The following is a 16,785-nucleotide window of genomic DNA, read 5'->3' on the forward strand; positions in this document are numbered from 1 at the left end:
ATGCACACATGCAGACTACACTTTCACCAAACATATGGTACACCTACAGACCACAAACCTGCTTGGTAAACACACACACACACACACACACACACACACTTCACCTCCCCATCATTTCATTCCCACTACAGCACTGTAGTGGGGAAGGAGGGAAGGGGGTTAATGAGAGTTTTTTTTAGCTCTCCATCAATCTGTTCAGAGAGGGGGGGGAAGGTTGTAGAATCCCAGGCCCATCCCCCAGCAAATTGGAATAGGAGAAGTTCAGTGTTATCTACGATGCACCTCTCAGCTGCTTAACTGTGGCACAGAATGAGTTTTGTAGCAAGTCAGAGCACTCTGGAATAGGAAGGAGCATGTCAATCTCTCCCAATGTTTCCCATCTAGGAAACAATGGTGGGGCAGAGGGATACTGATCCCATAGCTGCAAATGACTTCACTGCCAGTAAACTGAATGTGGGGAAGGTGGGTCATAAGAAACAGCTTGGCAGGCCAGACCTGGTCCTGTTAACCACCCTGGCCTATTAACTTGCATGTGGGAATATACCAACACAGATCTGACACCACAGATCAAACTTTCACATCCTTTTGATTGCAAAACGTTCCCTCAAAGTTCACATATTCTGCTGTCTGTCCTTAAGTGCAGAAAAATCAAGCAATCTGCATACATGTGGGAAACAGCCCAGTCCTGACTGGGAGTCAAAATAACAAGGGCACTTACTTGGGGTGGACCACTTCACTTCTATAGCAGTGTGGTTAAGAGGTTGTGCAGTGACGTTACTTCCCTTCTTTGGAAAACCCGCCAATGTTGTAGCGACCACTTCTTCACTTGATGTGTATCCAACCTCATTGTGCACTATGGTCTTATATTCATATGTTGTGTACCTAAAGGATTCATACCATTAAAAGAAATAGAAAAATATATATCCTTTGAAGAGTTGAGGCATGCTAAACATGTATTATTGTTCTACTAACCATGAAAAAGGAAGGCTCTTTTTTCTTTTCTTTTAAAAAGGTGCTTCTTTATATGAGATCCGGACAAAGAATTACAGGTTTGCTTGAAATACTAGGCCAATACTAGCAGAGTAACAATAAACAAAGTAAGATGCCATATAGGATTGTTATTGTTTTCCAAAGTAGTGAGGGATTACAGCTCAATTCAAGATGCAATTACAGCAATGGCAAGCTGCCAGCACTTAGATATAAAGTTGATTCAATGGTGCTTTTTCCTCTTTGGGAAAACCCACTGATCTGAAGCTCTGCATCCCACCCTAACAGTATTTGCCTTATGCTTCATCAGCTGATCCCAGCCAAATATAAAAACTCAACGTTTCAAATAATACAACTGTGTAAGTTCAAGCAATGTATGCTATAACTGCCAATAAATGAATGAATGAATGAATGTGTGTGTGAAAGGATAGCCTCATCTAAACACTATATTTTTTTAAAAAAAGTTATAACCAGAGAAAACCCTTTCTCCCCTTTAATCTCTTTCAAACAACAACCAGAAGTAAAGTGTCAGAGCTTAAACATATAAAAGCTGTACACATACAGGTCCCTATTAGAAATTAGAACCCCACTCCTTCCCATCCATAAACTCGTGGATGTGGAATTGTGCATGACAAATAACACCTTTGGGGCAGATAGCATCCTCAAGGTTACCTTTTGGTGGGAAAATGGCATTGTGGGGGGTGACCGAAAGCCTGCTCCAATAAGTCGCAGTCCTAATCAGGATAATGCCCCCACCTCCAGCCATCTGCAATTTTTGGAAAAAGAAAGTGTAGAGGTGGATGCATTCATTTTTCTTTTTTTGGGGGGGAGGGGGAAGAGTTGCACCTTTAACAAAAAGCATACTTAATCTAAGTTGTACTTTGACTCATATTCTTTCAAACTTCCCTTCATCCCTGTAGTGGCAGCCGGTCTACAGTACTCCCACCATTCCCAGACTATCAGACTAATCCTCCCCTTCCTCCCTATCCTCATTAACCTCCTCAAACTTACTCCAGAGTCATCTGTATTTCCTACAGGGAGATTTCCTTCTGGATACACAGACAAACGACAAAATGGCTGCAAATTTATCTTACAACACTGTTCTCAAACGTCCTGCTCATGGATAATCTTCTTTACATCTAGCTGTCTTTCAGAGATCCTTGTCCAGTAATCCTGATGCTGAAATGATATGTGATGTTAATGTTCCCTTTTTTTGCTTGCAACCTAAACTTGCCTCTAAGAGAACAATCTCCAATTGGAAACTAGCACAGAGGGCATTTTAATTTCTCCTTCCCTTCTTTGTTTCCATCTCCAATTCACTTCAATCCCAGCAGCATTTGGTCATATGTAAGGAAAGAAATGGATATCTGAATCTTTTCTTTACAATGCCAAAAGAAGACGGGGTGCTATATGGAGGTGGATAAAAGGCATGATAATAAGGGATGGTAAGCCCTGACATTGGGCTCCTATTGGAAAGTATGCCTTGACTGGCATAATATTAGCACATTGTTGAATTCCATCCTATGTTACTCCTCTCGCTGAATATTATGGCAAAATTAGGTCACGCCCATAATTTATGCAATTAATTGCGTACATTGTCGTTAGTTATTCCATCTCAAAGGAATATCATTTGCAGAGTAAAAGGAACAACAGTGTATACTACTGATCATATTCAGCAGACTGGTTTCTCTTCTGAACACAGGACTAATAAACAAACATAGGAAATTTCCGCTTCCATTTCATTTTTTGTTGGAATTATCCAACGTCCCTAATGGCAGCCCCCTCCCCAGGCTGTTCCTTCTGAGCACTTCAACTGTTCCCCTCTACTGGATATCAGCTATTGGTGTCATAAAGCCTGTCCTGTAACCCTTGAGCTAGCCAGCTGCCCTCAGGTATGGTGGAGAACACTCTCCTGTCATCAGTGTTGAAGACTGAGCTACCGGTCCACTTAGAATAGAAGGGGCTACCATCTTGTCCTTCACCTCAGGCAGCAAATGCCTTAGGCTAGCCTTGTTTCCTAGGCAAACACATCACTAATTTACAGTGCAGATCCCTGCTGTGCAGATGCCCTGCATGCCAATGTGTAAGCCGGTGCTTGTATGATTTGACTTTAAAATTAAACATGTGTAAATGGCTTGCCTGCTACCCTGGTAGTTCAAATCTGGTTTTCCAGAGCCTGATGCTCTTTAGAACAGAACAAAAATTGCACGCAACATGCAGGAGTCACAAAACAGCAAAAACCCAGGTGTGTTAATAATGGCAAATGCCAAAGGAGATGACAGAAAATATTTCATTACATAATTAACATGTTCACAACACAGAGACACGAGCAACACTTTGAACTATTAAGCATAGTCTATACAAAATGCCAGCATTTGTTTTTATAGTTTTTGTAATCTCACCTGCTAAGACCCTTATCTTCATAAAACCACTGAGTTCCTGAGTAAATATTGTGCCAGAGATTTAAATCTTCAGGGGGATTTGATGCAAGTGGCTGCTGGATTTTACGTCTCAGGAGCTCATATCTAACACAAAAGACAAGCAGAACGCTGGGATTATCTCAACTAATGTTATTACACAAAAATCAGGTTGCTTTTAAAAGTCACACACTATTTTGTTTTTACAACTGTAAAGTTTTTTAAAAAAAAACACGTTTCAGGATTTGACTTTTTTTGTAACTTACCTAATGAGTTTCAAAACGGATGACGATATGTTTCACAACACTTCTTTTATTAGGAAAAAAAGAATCTGAGAGTATTTAATGATTTATAACATTAAACATTTGCATAACCTTTCAGGATAACTTGACTTAAATTTAGTACAGCACAGTTCACGTTAAGGAAGAAAAGCTCAATGGAATCTGTACAATGAATTCACAGTTGAAGCTATATCCACAATGCAAATTTAAACTGGCTAGAATTGGTTTAATTACAACAGCTTTGAAAACTTTGTGACAAACAGGCTTGAAACCAATGACCTTTGGGGATGTGCCTTACTTGTTTCAGGAATTCTCTTGGCCCTATTGTAACCATCACTACCTTTATTTTTGATGTTCCAAGGTGAATACCAGTGAGTGTCAGTAGCCAAAAAGACAGCACCCACAGACTAGAGGCTCATACCCCGACCTGTAGGAAAATATTGGTGGGGGCAGAAATCTAAGAGCCCATCATCAGGACTGAGTGTGTTCGATAACCATTGTGTATGGTGTGAGATAGCAAAACAGGGGTTATAGGAATGGAGTATCTTGTAAAAACATACAGCATGCTGACTGACTGGAAGAGTAAATGGGAGAATGGAAGGTCTGACTTGTTCCTCCTGATTTCTGATTACAGTGGTGCCTCGCAAGATGAAATTAATCCGTTCCGCGAGTCTCTTCGCCTAGCGGTTTTTTCGTCTTGCGAAGCAACCCTATTAGCAGCTTAGCGGATTAGCGGTTTAGCAGCTATTAAAGGCTTAGCGGCTATTAAAGGATTAGCGGCTAAAAGGCTATTAGCGTCTTAGCGGCTTAGAAAAAGGGGGGGCGAAAAAAAATCAGAACACTTGCAAGACGTTTTCGTCTTGCAAAGCAAGCCCATAGGGAAAATTGTCTTGCGAAGCAGCTCAAAAACGGAAAACCCTTTCGTCTAGTGGGTTTTCCGTCTTGCGAGGCATTCGTCTTGCGGGGCACCACTGTAAATTTAAGCAAATTTATAAAATAAATTCTAGGATTGTACCATGCACAGTTTGGTTTTACCAATGCATAAAGGGCCAATGATAAAACAACGCAACAAAAGCAAGCTTGATTGTACACATGATCGCACCAAGATTTGTCTTGTGCAGTGTTTTACTAAGGCACACTTGCATCTTTGGAAAACATCACACAAAATGACGCAACTGTATCTCTACCTCTCCATCCCACCAGAATTGAAAGAGGCTGTACAGTGGTCAGCCAACGTCTAAAGGCAATAAACTGAGATGGATAAAATAGGGGGTCCTGTGAGTGAATAGTTCTCAAGAGAGCTGACATGTCCTGAAGGAGAAGGTTCAAAGTCTGGGGTAGGCACTGATGCCAAACTCTCACCTGAAGCATTGGTTGCTCCAGTGGCAAATAATGCCTATGCCCAGTAACAGCAGGTTCTTCAGCTATGACTGTTCCTGAACCAAGATAATCTGGCCACAATAATTCATGCGCTTTGATAACTTTCCATATAAATTACTACAATGCATTCTACATGGAGCTGCCCTTGAAGATGATCTAGAACAGGGGTGGCCAACTCCCAAGAGACTGTGATCTACTCACAGAGTTAAAAACTGGCAGTGATCTACTCCCTTTTGGGGGGGTTCAGCTTTTTTAGGAAGGGGGTAAAATGTTGAGCTTTTTAAAGGGGAGCCACAGTTGTTCAGCATCCAGTGATCTACCAGTGATCATGCCTGATCTAGAAGATGCAGCTAGTACATAACGTAAAATGCTGAGAGGAGTTGTCACAGGAAGCACATCACTCTCATTTTAAGATACCAGGAACAATTCAAAGCGTTAGTACTAGTGTGCAAACCCCTAAATTATTTGGGACTCAAGTACTTGAAGGAGTGTCATTCTGCATATCCTGCAACCTACAGTTTACAAGGCCCTTATTCCAGTCCGTTTGCTGCAGATGCCAGGGAGAGTGGGAATACACTCTGCTCTGAAATTCCCTTCCAGGGTAGACCCCCCAGACCATGTTTAGGGGATATATATATATATATATATATATATATATATATTTGCTTTCGTAGATTTTCACGGGTACAGGAATGCAGGTTTTGGTGTCTTCGGGTGTCTTCCCGTGTAAGAGTCGGGGTGTCTGTGCGACGTTTCGACGAGGTCTCACTCGTCATCTTCAGGCTGGTGCTTTCGGCTTCTTGTTACTGGAACAGAGCAGAATCTGGTGTTTGAGTTCCTATAAATACTGTTGAGGGGTGTGGTGTATAGCCTCCAACGTTCTGGGCAGAGAGGAAGTTCCTAGATTAGTGTGCCTTTTCTTCTTTTGTTCTTTAATTACTTGAGGGATATCTTGAGTGATTTCATGAGTGATATTCTGAATACCACTGGGTGGGTCATTAAGTGTAGATTAGTTGCTAAAGCTTTCGTGTCTTGACCTCTTGAGCTTGTGAAGAGTTTTTCTGAGAAGATGGCTGTGCTGCATTTAGTTGTGCTCTGGCTTGGCTTCGTGTATAGGGGCGAGCTGTGGTTTTGTGCCTTGTGCCAGCCAGATCTGTGTAGGGATTGCAGGAAGGAAGGAGGGCCATGCCATTGTTTTCTTCTGTGTCTTGGTTTTTGGGGGGTGTTTCTTTTTGGATTAGCTTCGTAACCCTGTTTTTCTGGTATCCATTGGCGATTAACACATTTGAGAGATTCTGTAACTCAGTTGTCAAGTGGTCTTTGTCAGCCAGGCGTTTGGTTCTGGAGATGAGAGTCTTGGCTACGGAGTTTATTTGTGGCATGGCCCTCCTTCCTTATATCAAGGGCACTACAGACAAAATCAGCAAAATCCTCCATAAACACAATATCAAAACAGCCTTCTGCACCAACCAAAAAATAGCCAATATCCTCAGAAACCCAAAAGACAAAATCCAGCTGGAAAACCAAGGGGTCTATGAAATACCCTGCAAAGTCTGCCCAGCCACGTACATTGGACAAACAAACAGACGAATAAATGCACGTATCGCAGAACACAAGAATGCCGTCAAAAAAGAAGAAAAAACTTCCTCTCTTTTCCAACACATGAAAGAAACAGGACACGAAATTAATTTTGCAGATTCCAAATTGCTCTTTAACATGGAACATCACCACAAGAGAATAATCATGGAAGCCATCGAGATAGAGAAACACCCTCACAACATGAACAAGCGTGACGACACGTCCCGCCTGCCAGACATCTGGAAATTAGCCCTCCCCACAAAAACCGACACCAGAACCAGAGGCACACAGAACGCCGTCACCAATCAACCACACCAGACCCAAACCCAGACCCTCTCCACAGACATATTACAGACTCCATCCAGTAGCCAAACTATAGTGGCACCTCCGGATGCTGCACCCCCCTGCAATCCCTACACAGATCTGGCTGGCACAAAGCACAAAACCACAGCTCGCCCCTATACACGAAGCCAAGCCAGAGCACAACTAAATGCAGCACAGCCATCTTCTCAGAAAAACTCTTCACAAGCTCAAGAGGTCAAGACACGAAAGCTTTAGCAACTAATCTACACTTAATGACCCACCCAGTGGTATTCAGAATATCACTCATGAAATCACTCAAGATATCCCTCAAGTAATTAAGGAACAAAAGAAGAAAAGGCACACTAATCTAGGAACTTCCTCTCTGCCCAGAACGTTGGAGGCTATACACCACACCCCTCAACAGTATTTATAGGAACTCAAACACCAGATTCTGCTCTGTTCCAGTAACAAGAAGCCGAAAGCACCAGCCTGAAGATGACGAGTGAGACCTCGTCGAAACGTCGCACAGACACCCCGACTCTTACACGGGAAGACACCCGAAGACACCAAAACCTGCATTCCTGTACCCGTGAAAATCTACGAAAGCATATATATATATATATATATATATATATATATATACATACATATATAAAATTTTAGGTTGTTAATAGCTCTGGGCACCCTTCATGGAGGAAGGGAAGGGAAGAAATGTAACTAACTAATAAATAAATAAATAAAATATGTACAATCTCAACACATCCAGTTTGTTTTTTGTGATGTTTCATTAAGGCCCACAGATACACACATGCATTGGTATTAAAACTCCACCCACAGATAATCTCGATGCAGCTACATGTATGATTACATTCAAATATTTGTTTGCTGTAATTAATCAATGCACACGTGAACACTGGCAATGTAGATTAAGGAACTGAAGGAACTTAAAACCACAGTAAACTGCATATACACAGCACTGTATAAAATTCAGACATAAATACTAATAGACAATTGTTGCATTGGAGCACATTTAGATGAGGCTATTTAGGAATGACAATGAAATAAACAAGCTGTGGATTGTGCTCTTAATATAGCTTTGTTATAGTGATTCAGTTCATCACCGCCACCCTCAGTTTATTACAGTCAACAGACCAGTGTTTTGGTTGAAATCAACTATAGTAAAGGGACTCAAGCTGAAGTATTCAAATTTCAGCTCATTTGTGGATTGCAAGTTTCTTTCTCTTTGTATAAATTTCACCTCTATCCCAAGAGAGCAACCCGAGAAACTGAATTCCAAAGTTAACATCACCAAAATATGCTGCTGTCTTCACATCATAGGAACCATTTCAATGTTATTAGTTTATCAATGTCAACAGAACCATCCTCTCCTCCCCGCCTCCCAAATCCCGCAGAATTATTTAGTTCTGGTTGGTCTCTCTGTAATTTGATGTAGAAGCCATGAGAAATATCACAATCTTTTAAAGCATTGGATAGTGACTGCGTACAAATCGCCTCCACTGGTGGCAGGTGCCCTATCCTCTTCTCTTCCCAACACATTGTGCTGAGCAACTGCTTCAGTGGTTGTTCTGGTTGGAAGCAGCATGGCACACCATGAAGAAAATGAAGTTTTCAGGTGCAGGTTATGTTGTGTTGCTTCTCTTACCAGTGGTGAGAGAACCATGCTGTAAATATATACAGTAATGTAGATTGCTTCCCAAATCTGACTATTTTATTATTCTGCAATGTATGCAATTAGTCTGCTGGAATGTCTCATAGTTACATATTAAGCAAGAAAGAGAATAAGATCTCATAACACATGCATAATTTCCTTTTTTCTGAAGTCCAGAGGGTCATTCCAGGGCTACACTGGAAGAACTGCTTTGTAGATAGGAGCAGGAAGGTCTAAGACAGCCAGTATAGAAAGACTGAAACTTTGATTCTACAGACATGTGGTGCGTTGGCAAACTCTTCCGCACCTGCATTTTTGATCAGCTCTTTCTCACTCCATTGTTATGTTGGCCAACATCAACCCAAAACAAAAGACTTTGGGATCAAAGTGAAGGTGGCTGAACTTCCAGAAAAATATGGAACCATCTTAAGGACAGAAAACACATCACAAAAAGGATGGTCTCAGATAACACACAAATGGGAATTCAGCTTTCATAGTGTACAAATCTAGAACTACAATCTGTTCCACGCTGATTTGTCTGCCACAGGACACCTTATGGATTATATTGGGAAGCATTTCAGGGCCCTGGAGAAGCCTACTAGGCCTCAAATGATGAGAAAATATCCCACAGAAATACTCAACATCTCCCTGGTCTTGTGGTGAGCCAGCAGTCTTTTCTGCCATTATGGAACATTTTACTTCAGGAAACCCTGGAAACCTTCCAAAGAACCCTAGGGTTCCTGAGACCACAGCTTAAAAACAATTTCTCTGGGCATATGTAGAGACCCATATTTTCATTAAGTTGCATATGTTGCTATTTACATTACCTTATGTGGGGCCCATTGGGCCTGGATGGTGGTTGCCAGGAAACCGCAATGAATGATTCACTGATTGGGGTCACAGACAATGGACTAATGCCTTGGGGGAGGGTTGGATGAGTCATCACGTACGTAGCCAGACTTTCTGTGCATCCTCCAATGTAGCCACCTCCACCAGAGCAAGCCACTATGGTGACTGAATAGTTTGTGAAAGGGATTAGATTGGTTACTACGTGGTTCATTGAAGATGATAAGTTGCTGGTAAGGGTGATTCGAGGGTCTGGCATGCGGATCTCATAACTAAGTATTTCTCCATTCAGTATGAAAGGAGCCTTCCAAGAAACCTGGAAAAAAATAAAGTTTTTTTTCTTTAAAGAAAGAGAATTTTACAAGATTTTAATAATAATAATAATAATAATAATAATAATAATAATAATAATAATAATAAATTTTATTTATATCCCGCCCTCCCCAGCCGAAGCCGGGCTCAGGGCGGCTAAGAACAATCAAATAATCAAACAGTCAAATAGTCACACATTCTAAAAATATTTCATTATAAAAATTAGTTAAAATCAGATTGATGGCAACCGATTAAGCAAAATTCTGTGCAGGTTGCCAGAGGAGGGAGTCAGGCTGCGCCCTGACCAAAGGCCTGGCGGAACAACTCTGTCTTGCAGGCCCTGCGGAAAGATGTCAGGTCCCGCAGGGCCCTAGTCTCTTGTGACAGAGCATTCCACCAGATTGGAGCCGCAGCCGAGAAGGCCCTGGCTCTAGTTGAGGCCAGCCTAACCTCTCTGAGGCCTGGGACCTTGAGGATGTTATTATTTGCAGACCGTAGGTTTCTCTGTGGGGCATACCAGGAGAGGCGGTCCCGTAGGTACGAGGGTCCTAGGCCGTATAGGGCTTTAAAGGTTAAAACCAGCACCTTAAACCTGATCCTGTACTCCACCGGGAGCCAGTGCAGCTGGTATAGTACCGGATGAATGTGATCTCACAGCGAAGACCCCATAAGGAGTCTCGCCGCGGCATTCTGCACCCGCTGGAGTTTCTGGGTCAGTCTCAAGGGCAGCCCCACATAGAGCGAGTTACAATAATCCAGTCTGGAGGTGACCATCGCATGGATCACAGTGGCTAGGTCAGGGCAAGAGAGATAAGGGGCCAACTGCTTAGCTTGGCGGAGATGAAGGAAATTTTTTTCCTTTATTTCCCCCCCAAAAAAACTAGGTGCGTCCTATGGGACGAAAAATACGGTATATTAATGTCAATCAGCTGGTAAAATGTGAGTGCTATAAAATAAATAAAATCATAACAGAATTATCAAATATCTTTTCCTAGTCCTCAAACAATTCTTCACTCTGACCACTCTTAGATCAGTAATTTCACAGTCGAAAATATACCAATGTATAAACGGGCCAGATTTCAAAAACCACTAGGGAATAAATAAATGCCAGACATTAAGAACTCGTTAAATTTTTAGTCTGTGATACTTGTAAGGCACCTAGCAGCAGAATTTTTTTAGCAACACTAAAGGTCTTAGGTAAAAAGAACTTGGAACAGTATTAAAGAAAACATTGTTAACTGCAACTTTTAAATCACAGGAGCAGGAACGGCTTAATAGTATCGTCATGGAAAAGATTTCACTCTGGCAAGGCTTAAAAATTCCTATTCAGGGTTTTTTTTTTTTTTTTGTTACTCCTAACTCACAACATGAAAGTAAATGACAAAAGCACCACACAAAAACAAATCTAAAGCTAGGGGGAGGCAGAACTGAATCCATCCTAGTTATTTGCATTATCTTCATCCTCCCTAATGAAACAGTGTAAAATCATCCAAGCAAGGCAATATTATGCTGTAATTTACAACATGAAAGAAAAGACATTTCTTCCTGCTACACCTTACACGTATTACAATGCACAACTAAAACCCCAAGGTGGCAGTTGACCATTCCTCTCCGAGAATCAGGTGACTGTAAAAGGAGGATGTAAACAAGAAAGACCACAGAAAACTGTAATGCTTTTATGTTCCTGGAAGGGATGCGAACAGAAGCTGAAAGTAGCAGGTGTGTGCTGGTTATTAATAAGCTGCCTTGCGCTAAAATACAGCACTGAAGTATTCCCCACCTAAGAACACAGGTCTGGGTTTCACTTTGTAGGAGAAACAAGAAAGAAACCTTTCTTCCCCTACTTCAGCCTTCCCTAGCCTAGGTCTGCCTGGTGTTTTGTACTACATCTTCCAACATCCCTGGCCATCGGTCACAATATGGGGAGCTGGTGGGAGTTGTGGTCCAGAACATTTGCAGGGTTCAAGGCTGCCGGAAGCTGCTTATACCTGCACAACTACTTCATGCACACGAAAGCTTTTGCCACAATATATTTAATATCTTCAAAATGCCACTGGTATCATCATTTTTGTTTTGCTGGACAACAGCACAGCTACTCCTTCAGAACTGGGGATGCAGATTTACTTGGACGCCATCTCATTCTACCTAATTATTATTGGTGAAACCAGCTTGGAAGAAAACACACTCACCAAAGCCTCAGATATTTTTCTCAGTGTCTTGTGATGGTGAACAGCAAAAGCTATTATCGAGATCTTCCCCCCCCCCCCTTGTCCTCATTTGCCAAGTGTCCTGTGATGTCAACCTCCATTCATTTAGAAGGAGTGTTAAAGACTGGCTATAGCCTTTCTGTGATCTTCTCTTTCTAGCATCCATCACAGAACCTATTTTTAAGATGTATAAAAATGACTCTTTCTCAAACACCCTCTTCTATTAAGCCACCTGCTTTAGTCAACCCCTACAGGAGTCATTTAAAATAAAGCTTAATTAATCATGCTACTTGAGTGCCTTGCAGCCATTCCACATTTCTAGGGCAGATGCCCAAAATCTGATCAGGTTGCTCTTTCATGTCTATCAAAGAGCTAGTGCTTGTGAGCCGAGAGAACTTGTTACAGAATTGGCACCGGCAACTATTCCATTGTAGCATGGAGTGTGCTACAATCTCTACAAAAAAGAGAGGAAAGAGAGGGAGAAAGGCTAGCTACAGAAAACTCTTCCTGCAAAGGAAAAACAATTGCAGGTCTGCACAGGACAAAATGCTTTTGCACTGCTCAAAACGTCCTCTGGATACAGTACGCTGGGTTCCAACTCACAGTGAGGATGTAGAAGAAATTCAACTTGGTGAGGATTTTAATGCCAACCTTCCTGGTTTTCAGTTTCCGAAAGAATACACAAACTGAATCGCAGCTATCCTTTGAAATTCACAGCTCTCTGAATTTTAAGATGCGGTTCTTCAACCAAACAGTGTGTACAAAATGGTGCATTTGGGGGAATGTGTGTATAAAATGCATATATTAGTAAAAATAATATATAAATGACATTATATTAGAGGCATTACTTGCAAAACTGTGTATATTCAGAGAAATTTTCAATAAGATGCTGATTAATTTTCATGCACTTAAAATACACTGAATTGCTAATTCTTGCAGAAATGTGAAGAACTGGCCTCAAGAATGGAAAATGAGTAACTGAGGAAAAACAAAAATTGACAGATCCATCCTTAACTTCAAGCTCAGAACTTCCGGCCTTGCCTTGACTGGTGACACTGTGTACGAAACCGTATGTAGTGATTTTAGAAAGCAATGTGCTTGTGTTATTGATTGATATTAAGTTGAGATGGATCTACCTTCACAATATGTGGCTTGAGTATATTTGGTACTTCACTTACTTAACAAAACTTTTCTTGTAATTATACACTTATTGTAATTATCTTGTCTTAACCTGTAAAGATTTTAAAAATGTAATTCATACAGGTTTGGATCCAGCAGAGTCAACCAGAAGGTGTTTACACTCATGCAAAGGGGCTGGATGCCTGTTTCTGCTGGTTTTCCTCCAACCCTACAGCTGCATTGCCCATGCTACACTGAACACCGTTCTACAGAACTGAACATGCTTCCAAGAAGTCAGGGAGCAACAGCAGGAAGGAACAGGTAGGAAAGTCCATTTTGGCAAATGGCAGCTAATGAAACCTTTCAGATTTCCCGAGACTTAAAAATGTCTTCTATGAACTCCTCTGCTGATGCAATGACTATAAAAGTGCCCTCTAATACGACAGGCCTGGATGCAAAATGCTAATTTCTATGGGAATGACTGTAGCTCAGTAGTAAAGTACATCATTTGCATGCAGAAACTCCTGGGTTCAATCCCAGGCATTTTCAGGGAAGACCCTGGCTGCCAGTCGGTGTTGAAAATACTTAGCTAGAAAATAGGGAGTTAACAATGATTTGATTCCATATATGGCTGCTTCCTGTGTTTCTTTGTTCACCTGAGGGCTTAGGCATACCTTGTGGCTTGTTCTTTTGTTGCTGTGGTTCAAGCAAACCATTGTGCTACTTCATAATTGCTTTTTAAGCTTCCATCTTTTCAGACTTGTAAAGTTGCTTGCCATCCGCCATGGGGAAGGTGGTGGATTCTGCTGCTTAAGAAATGCAAGTCAAAAATGGAAGTTCTTTGGATCTCCTTGCCATAGTAAGCAAAATGTCTCCAGAGAAAAGAATAGTGATCATAGTGATCATCTTGCGTAGGGAGGACAACAAAGTTCTTGACTTGTGCAACAAAAATACAGCACTGTAAATGTTTTTTTTTAAAAAAAACATACCTTGCAGTGCTTGTTTCTGCTGTTCTTTACTAAGCTGGATGACCTTTAAGGTGAGAGTTTAGTAATGTATGAAAATAAGAGGGCACATTCAATGTTTTGGTGTTGACAACAGCAGTACACTGATTTGAAGCTCAGTGTGAAGACTAAGAAAGAGGGTGCCCAAGAGGAAGCTAGAATAGGGCAGCTTCTGGGAGAGATTAACTAATTCACTATAATGATTCAGGAAGCTGTCATTTAAAGATCAAAGCACCTTATTTTCTCCACCACAAAATTTAAAGGGATAGAAATTAGCCATTTCCCTCCCATTAAACAGCTATAACCTTGGGAAGCATTTCTTTTTGACATAGTCAAAACCTTTCATGTTAAACAGAATAATGTCTTCTGAGAAAAAGGCACAGGGTTAAAACAAAACACCTATGCTGGACGTGGACTATGTAGGGGTAGGGTTACTGTGAAGGAAAGAATGTGCTTTCCTTCAAGGCACTGGGCACTGCAGTTTGTTAAGGATAGCTGGGAATTGTAACTCACTGAGGGGTAAACTACGGTACCCAGACTTCTTTGAGGAAAATAATGTGTTGAATGTGCTTTAAAGGTATAGCCTGAGATATGGCAAAGTAGAGAGTACAAAATTTGTAACCCACCAAGTAAAATGCAAAACCACCTCCCAGTCACATATGACAACGAAATGTTGAAGGAAGTAGAAGTGGCCTGCTGTTTTTAACTACTTCCAGAATAAACATTCAAGCCAAAATGAAGGTTCGAGCCAAGTAAAAGAAAGCTGTTTGCTACTGGGAATGTTATAGTAAAGTTCTTCAAACGTTACAAATCACAAAACCATTCATGATGATGTATGACTAAATAAGAAAAATTAATATGTCATTCTTTATAATATATTCTGCTTCTTTATACATTTGCTGGAAATGGGACATATAATCAAAGAAAAATAATTACTACTGGAATTAGGAATTACTCAGGGAATCTTCCTGAGAAGCTAAGGCTATATGTTTATGTCAGTACCTAACTTTCTACATGGGAAAGTGGTGGGGCTTAAGTAGCCTGGTGGACTACATGAGGTTGGGAATGGTAAAACAATTTGCACATGGACGTCTGGATTGCCCTTAGCTTTCCTCATCCAGGGAGGAAAAGTCATGTATGGTAAAAAGTTTCCATGTGTCTGGCATAAAGCATAATTCTGGCCTAAGAATCTGCACCAGAGATCTGTGGAACAGTTAAGCTGTTCTAGCATCTTCTGCAGGCTACCTTTCAATTGTCATTTGTCTAAAGTGTTATTACGGCATTACACAATCTATGTCACATTTCTGCAGCACATTCATTCATTCATTCATTCAAGCACTACTCAATGCAACTTGCAAAAATGTTAAATCACAGTATCATCTAAAACAATGCATTCAAAAATACTGCTATGCTTTAAATTAAAATAATACAACAGAAGCATGTAACAAAAAAGTAAGGTGTACATATGCAGAAAGTCACTGCTGCACTTGAACACCATATGTCACAAATACAAGGTATGAGACCTGTGGATTGGGAACCTGGAGGGGATGAAGAATCTACTGAACACACATGCTGCTATGAAATGGCTTCTTCACTATTAAAATACTCAGTACAAAATAAGTGTAGAGCTGTATCAGCACATCTGTCCAACACCTGTTCTGTTTCCACAACAGCTGATATATGCCATATATACCCTGCAGGGGTATGAGATGCTGTGTGAGCAGGGCATGTACTCATTTTTTCTTGCATTGTCCCTTTTCCCTATATAGACAGAGCCAATATGGCATGCTGGATACAGTAGGGCAAGAGCTTTAGTTCAAGCTCTGCCACAGACAGATTACAATAGCCCGGAAGAGATAAGACACAGACAGGATTATATCCATTTAAAAGTGTAATTGAAGTTCTTGACAATGATAACAATGACAATATATAGATTTTCCATTGTTATAGTGGGAATGTAAATATCATTTCTAAACAATTTTCACTGTCATGTTCTTCTCTTTTTCACATTTTGTCAACAGCTGTGGTTTCTGTTCCTGACCTCGGATGAACAGGTGAACAGTGGGAATTTGGCTCCCACTTCCAACAGAGTGGTCCAATATCCCTTAGCGCTGAAGCATGTTCACATAGAGCACAGAGACTGCAGACATAGCGTTCATTCTCAGCTTAATAAACCATGATTTATTAAGCAAGAATTATTTAATCACCATCACTTTATTCTCGGTTTTCTACAAGGTATTACCAATGTTTCAATCAGGTTTTAATACAGTTAGTTTGATACACAGACATGCACACATTCTGATCTCTTATTGTAGTTATATGACTTCTTGTCTTAAATACTAATTTTCCTATTTTCTTGCTATGTACAGGCGACTCAACTTATGTGGGGGTTACATTCCAGGGATGGCAGGTGGGCTTGTCAAATCCCCCCCCCCCCCGGGCGATTTGATGCCTGCTCCATTTCCATCCCATTTATTTATTTATTTAAGCGTGTAAAACTAAATGCATGTTACTCAAATGCACACAAGTTGCGAGTTGACTGTATCAGACGGTTTTGATGTATTCCTACCCACTTTGTTTAAGTATTCTTTCCATGCATCACAATAAACCCTGGTCTATAATAAATTACATATTTGCAACTACAGGTTGAGTTCATTTGGGCAGTGATATGGGTGCAATACA

General features: G+C 40.9%; 1 protein-coding gene and 1 long non-coding RNA gene across 8 annotated transcripts in view; one reads left to right on the top strand and one right to left on the bottom strand.

Annotated features, from left to right (window-relative positions):
• Positions 1-16,785, bottom strand: part of USH2A (usherin) — a 432,976-nt gene that overhangs the window by 140,368 nt on the left and 275,823 nt on the right. For all 7 annotated transcript variants that reach the window (XR_014218160.1, XM_082217159.1, XM_082217162.1 and 4 more), the window contains 3 exons: positions 9,443-9,777; positions 3,390-3,512; positions 719-882 (listed from right to left, as the gene is read on the bottom strand). Coding sequence is in view for 6 of the 7 variants with exons in the window: in XM_082217159.1 (XP_082073285.1) it covers positions 719-882; positions 3,390-3,512; positions 9,443-9,777 (622 nt within the window). In the remaining variant the exon portion in view is untranslated. The remainder of the gene's footprint in view (positions 1-718; positions 883-3,389; positions 3,513-9,442; positions 9,778-16,785) is intronic.
• On the top strand, positions 9,606-16,220 carry LOC309529789. The gene is made up of 4 exons (XR_014218460.1): positions 9,606-9,694; positions 12,920-13,039; positions 13,244-13,420; positions 16,125-16,220. It is a non-coding gene; the product is annotated as an uncharacterized lncRNA (long non-coding RNA).

Source organism: Podarcis vaucheri (assembly GCF_965113315.1).
Source record: "Podarcis vaucheri genome assembly, chromosome: 3".
Classification (NCBI taxonomy): domain Eukaryota; kingdom Metazoa; phylum Chordata; class Lepidosauria; order Squamata; family Lacertidae; genus Podarcis; species Podarcis vaucheri.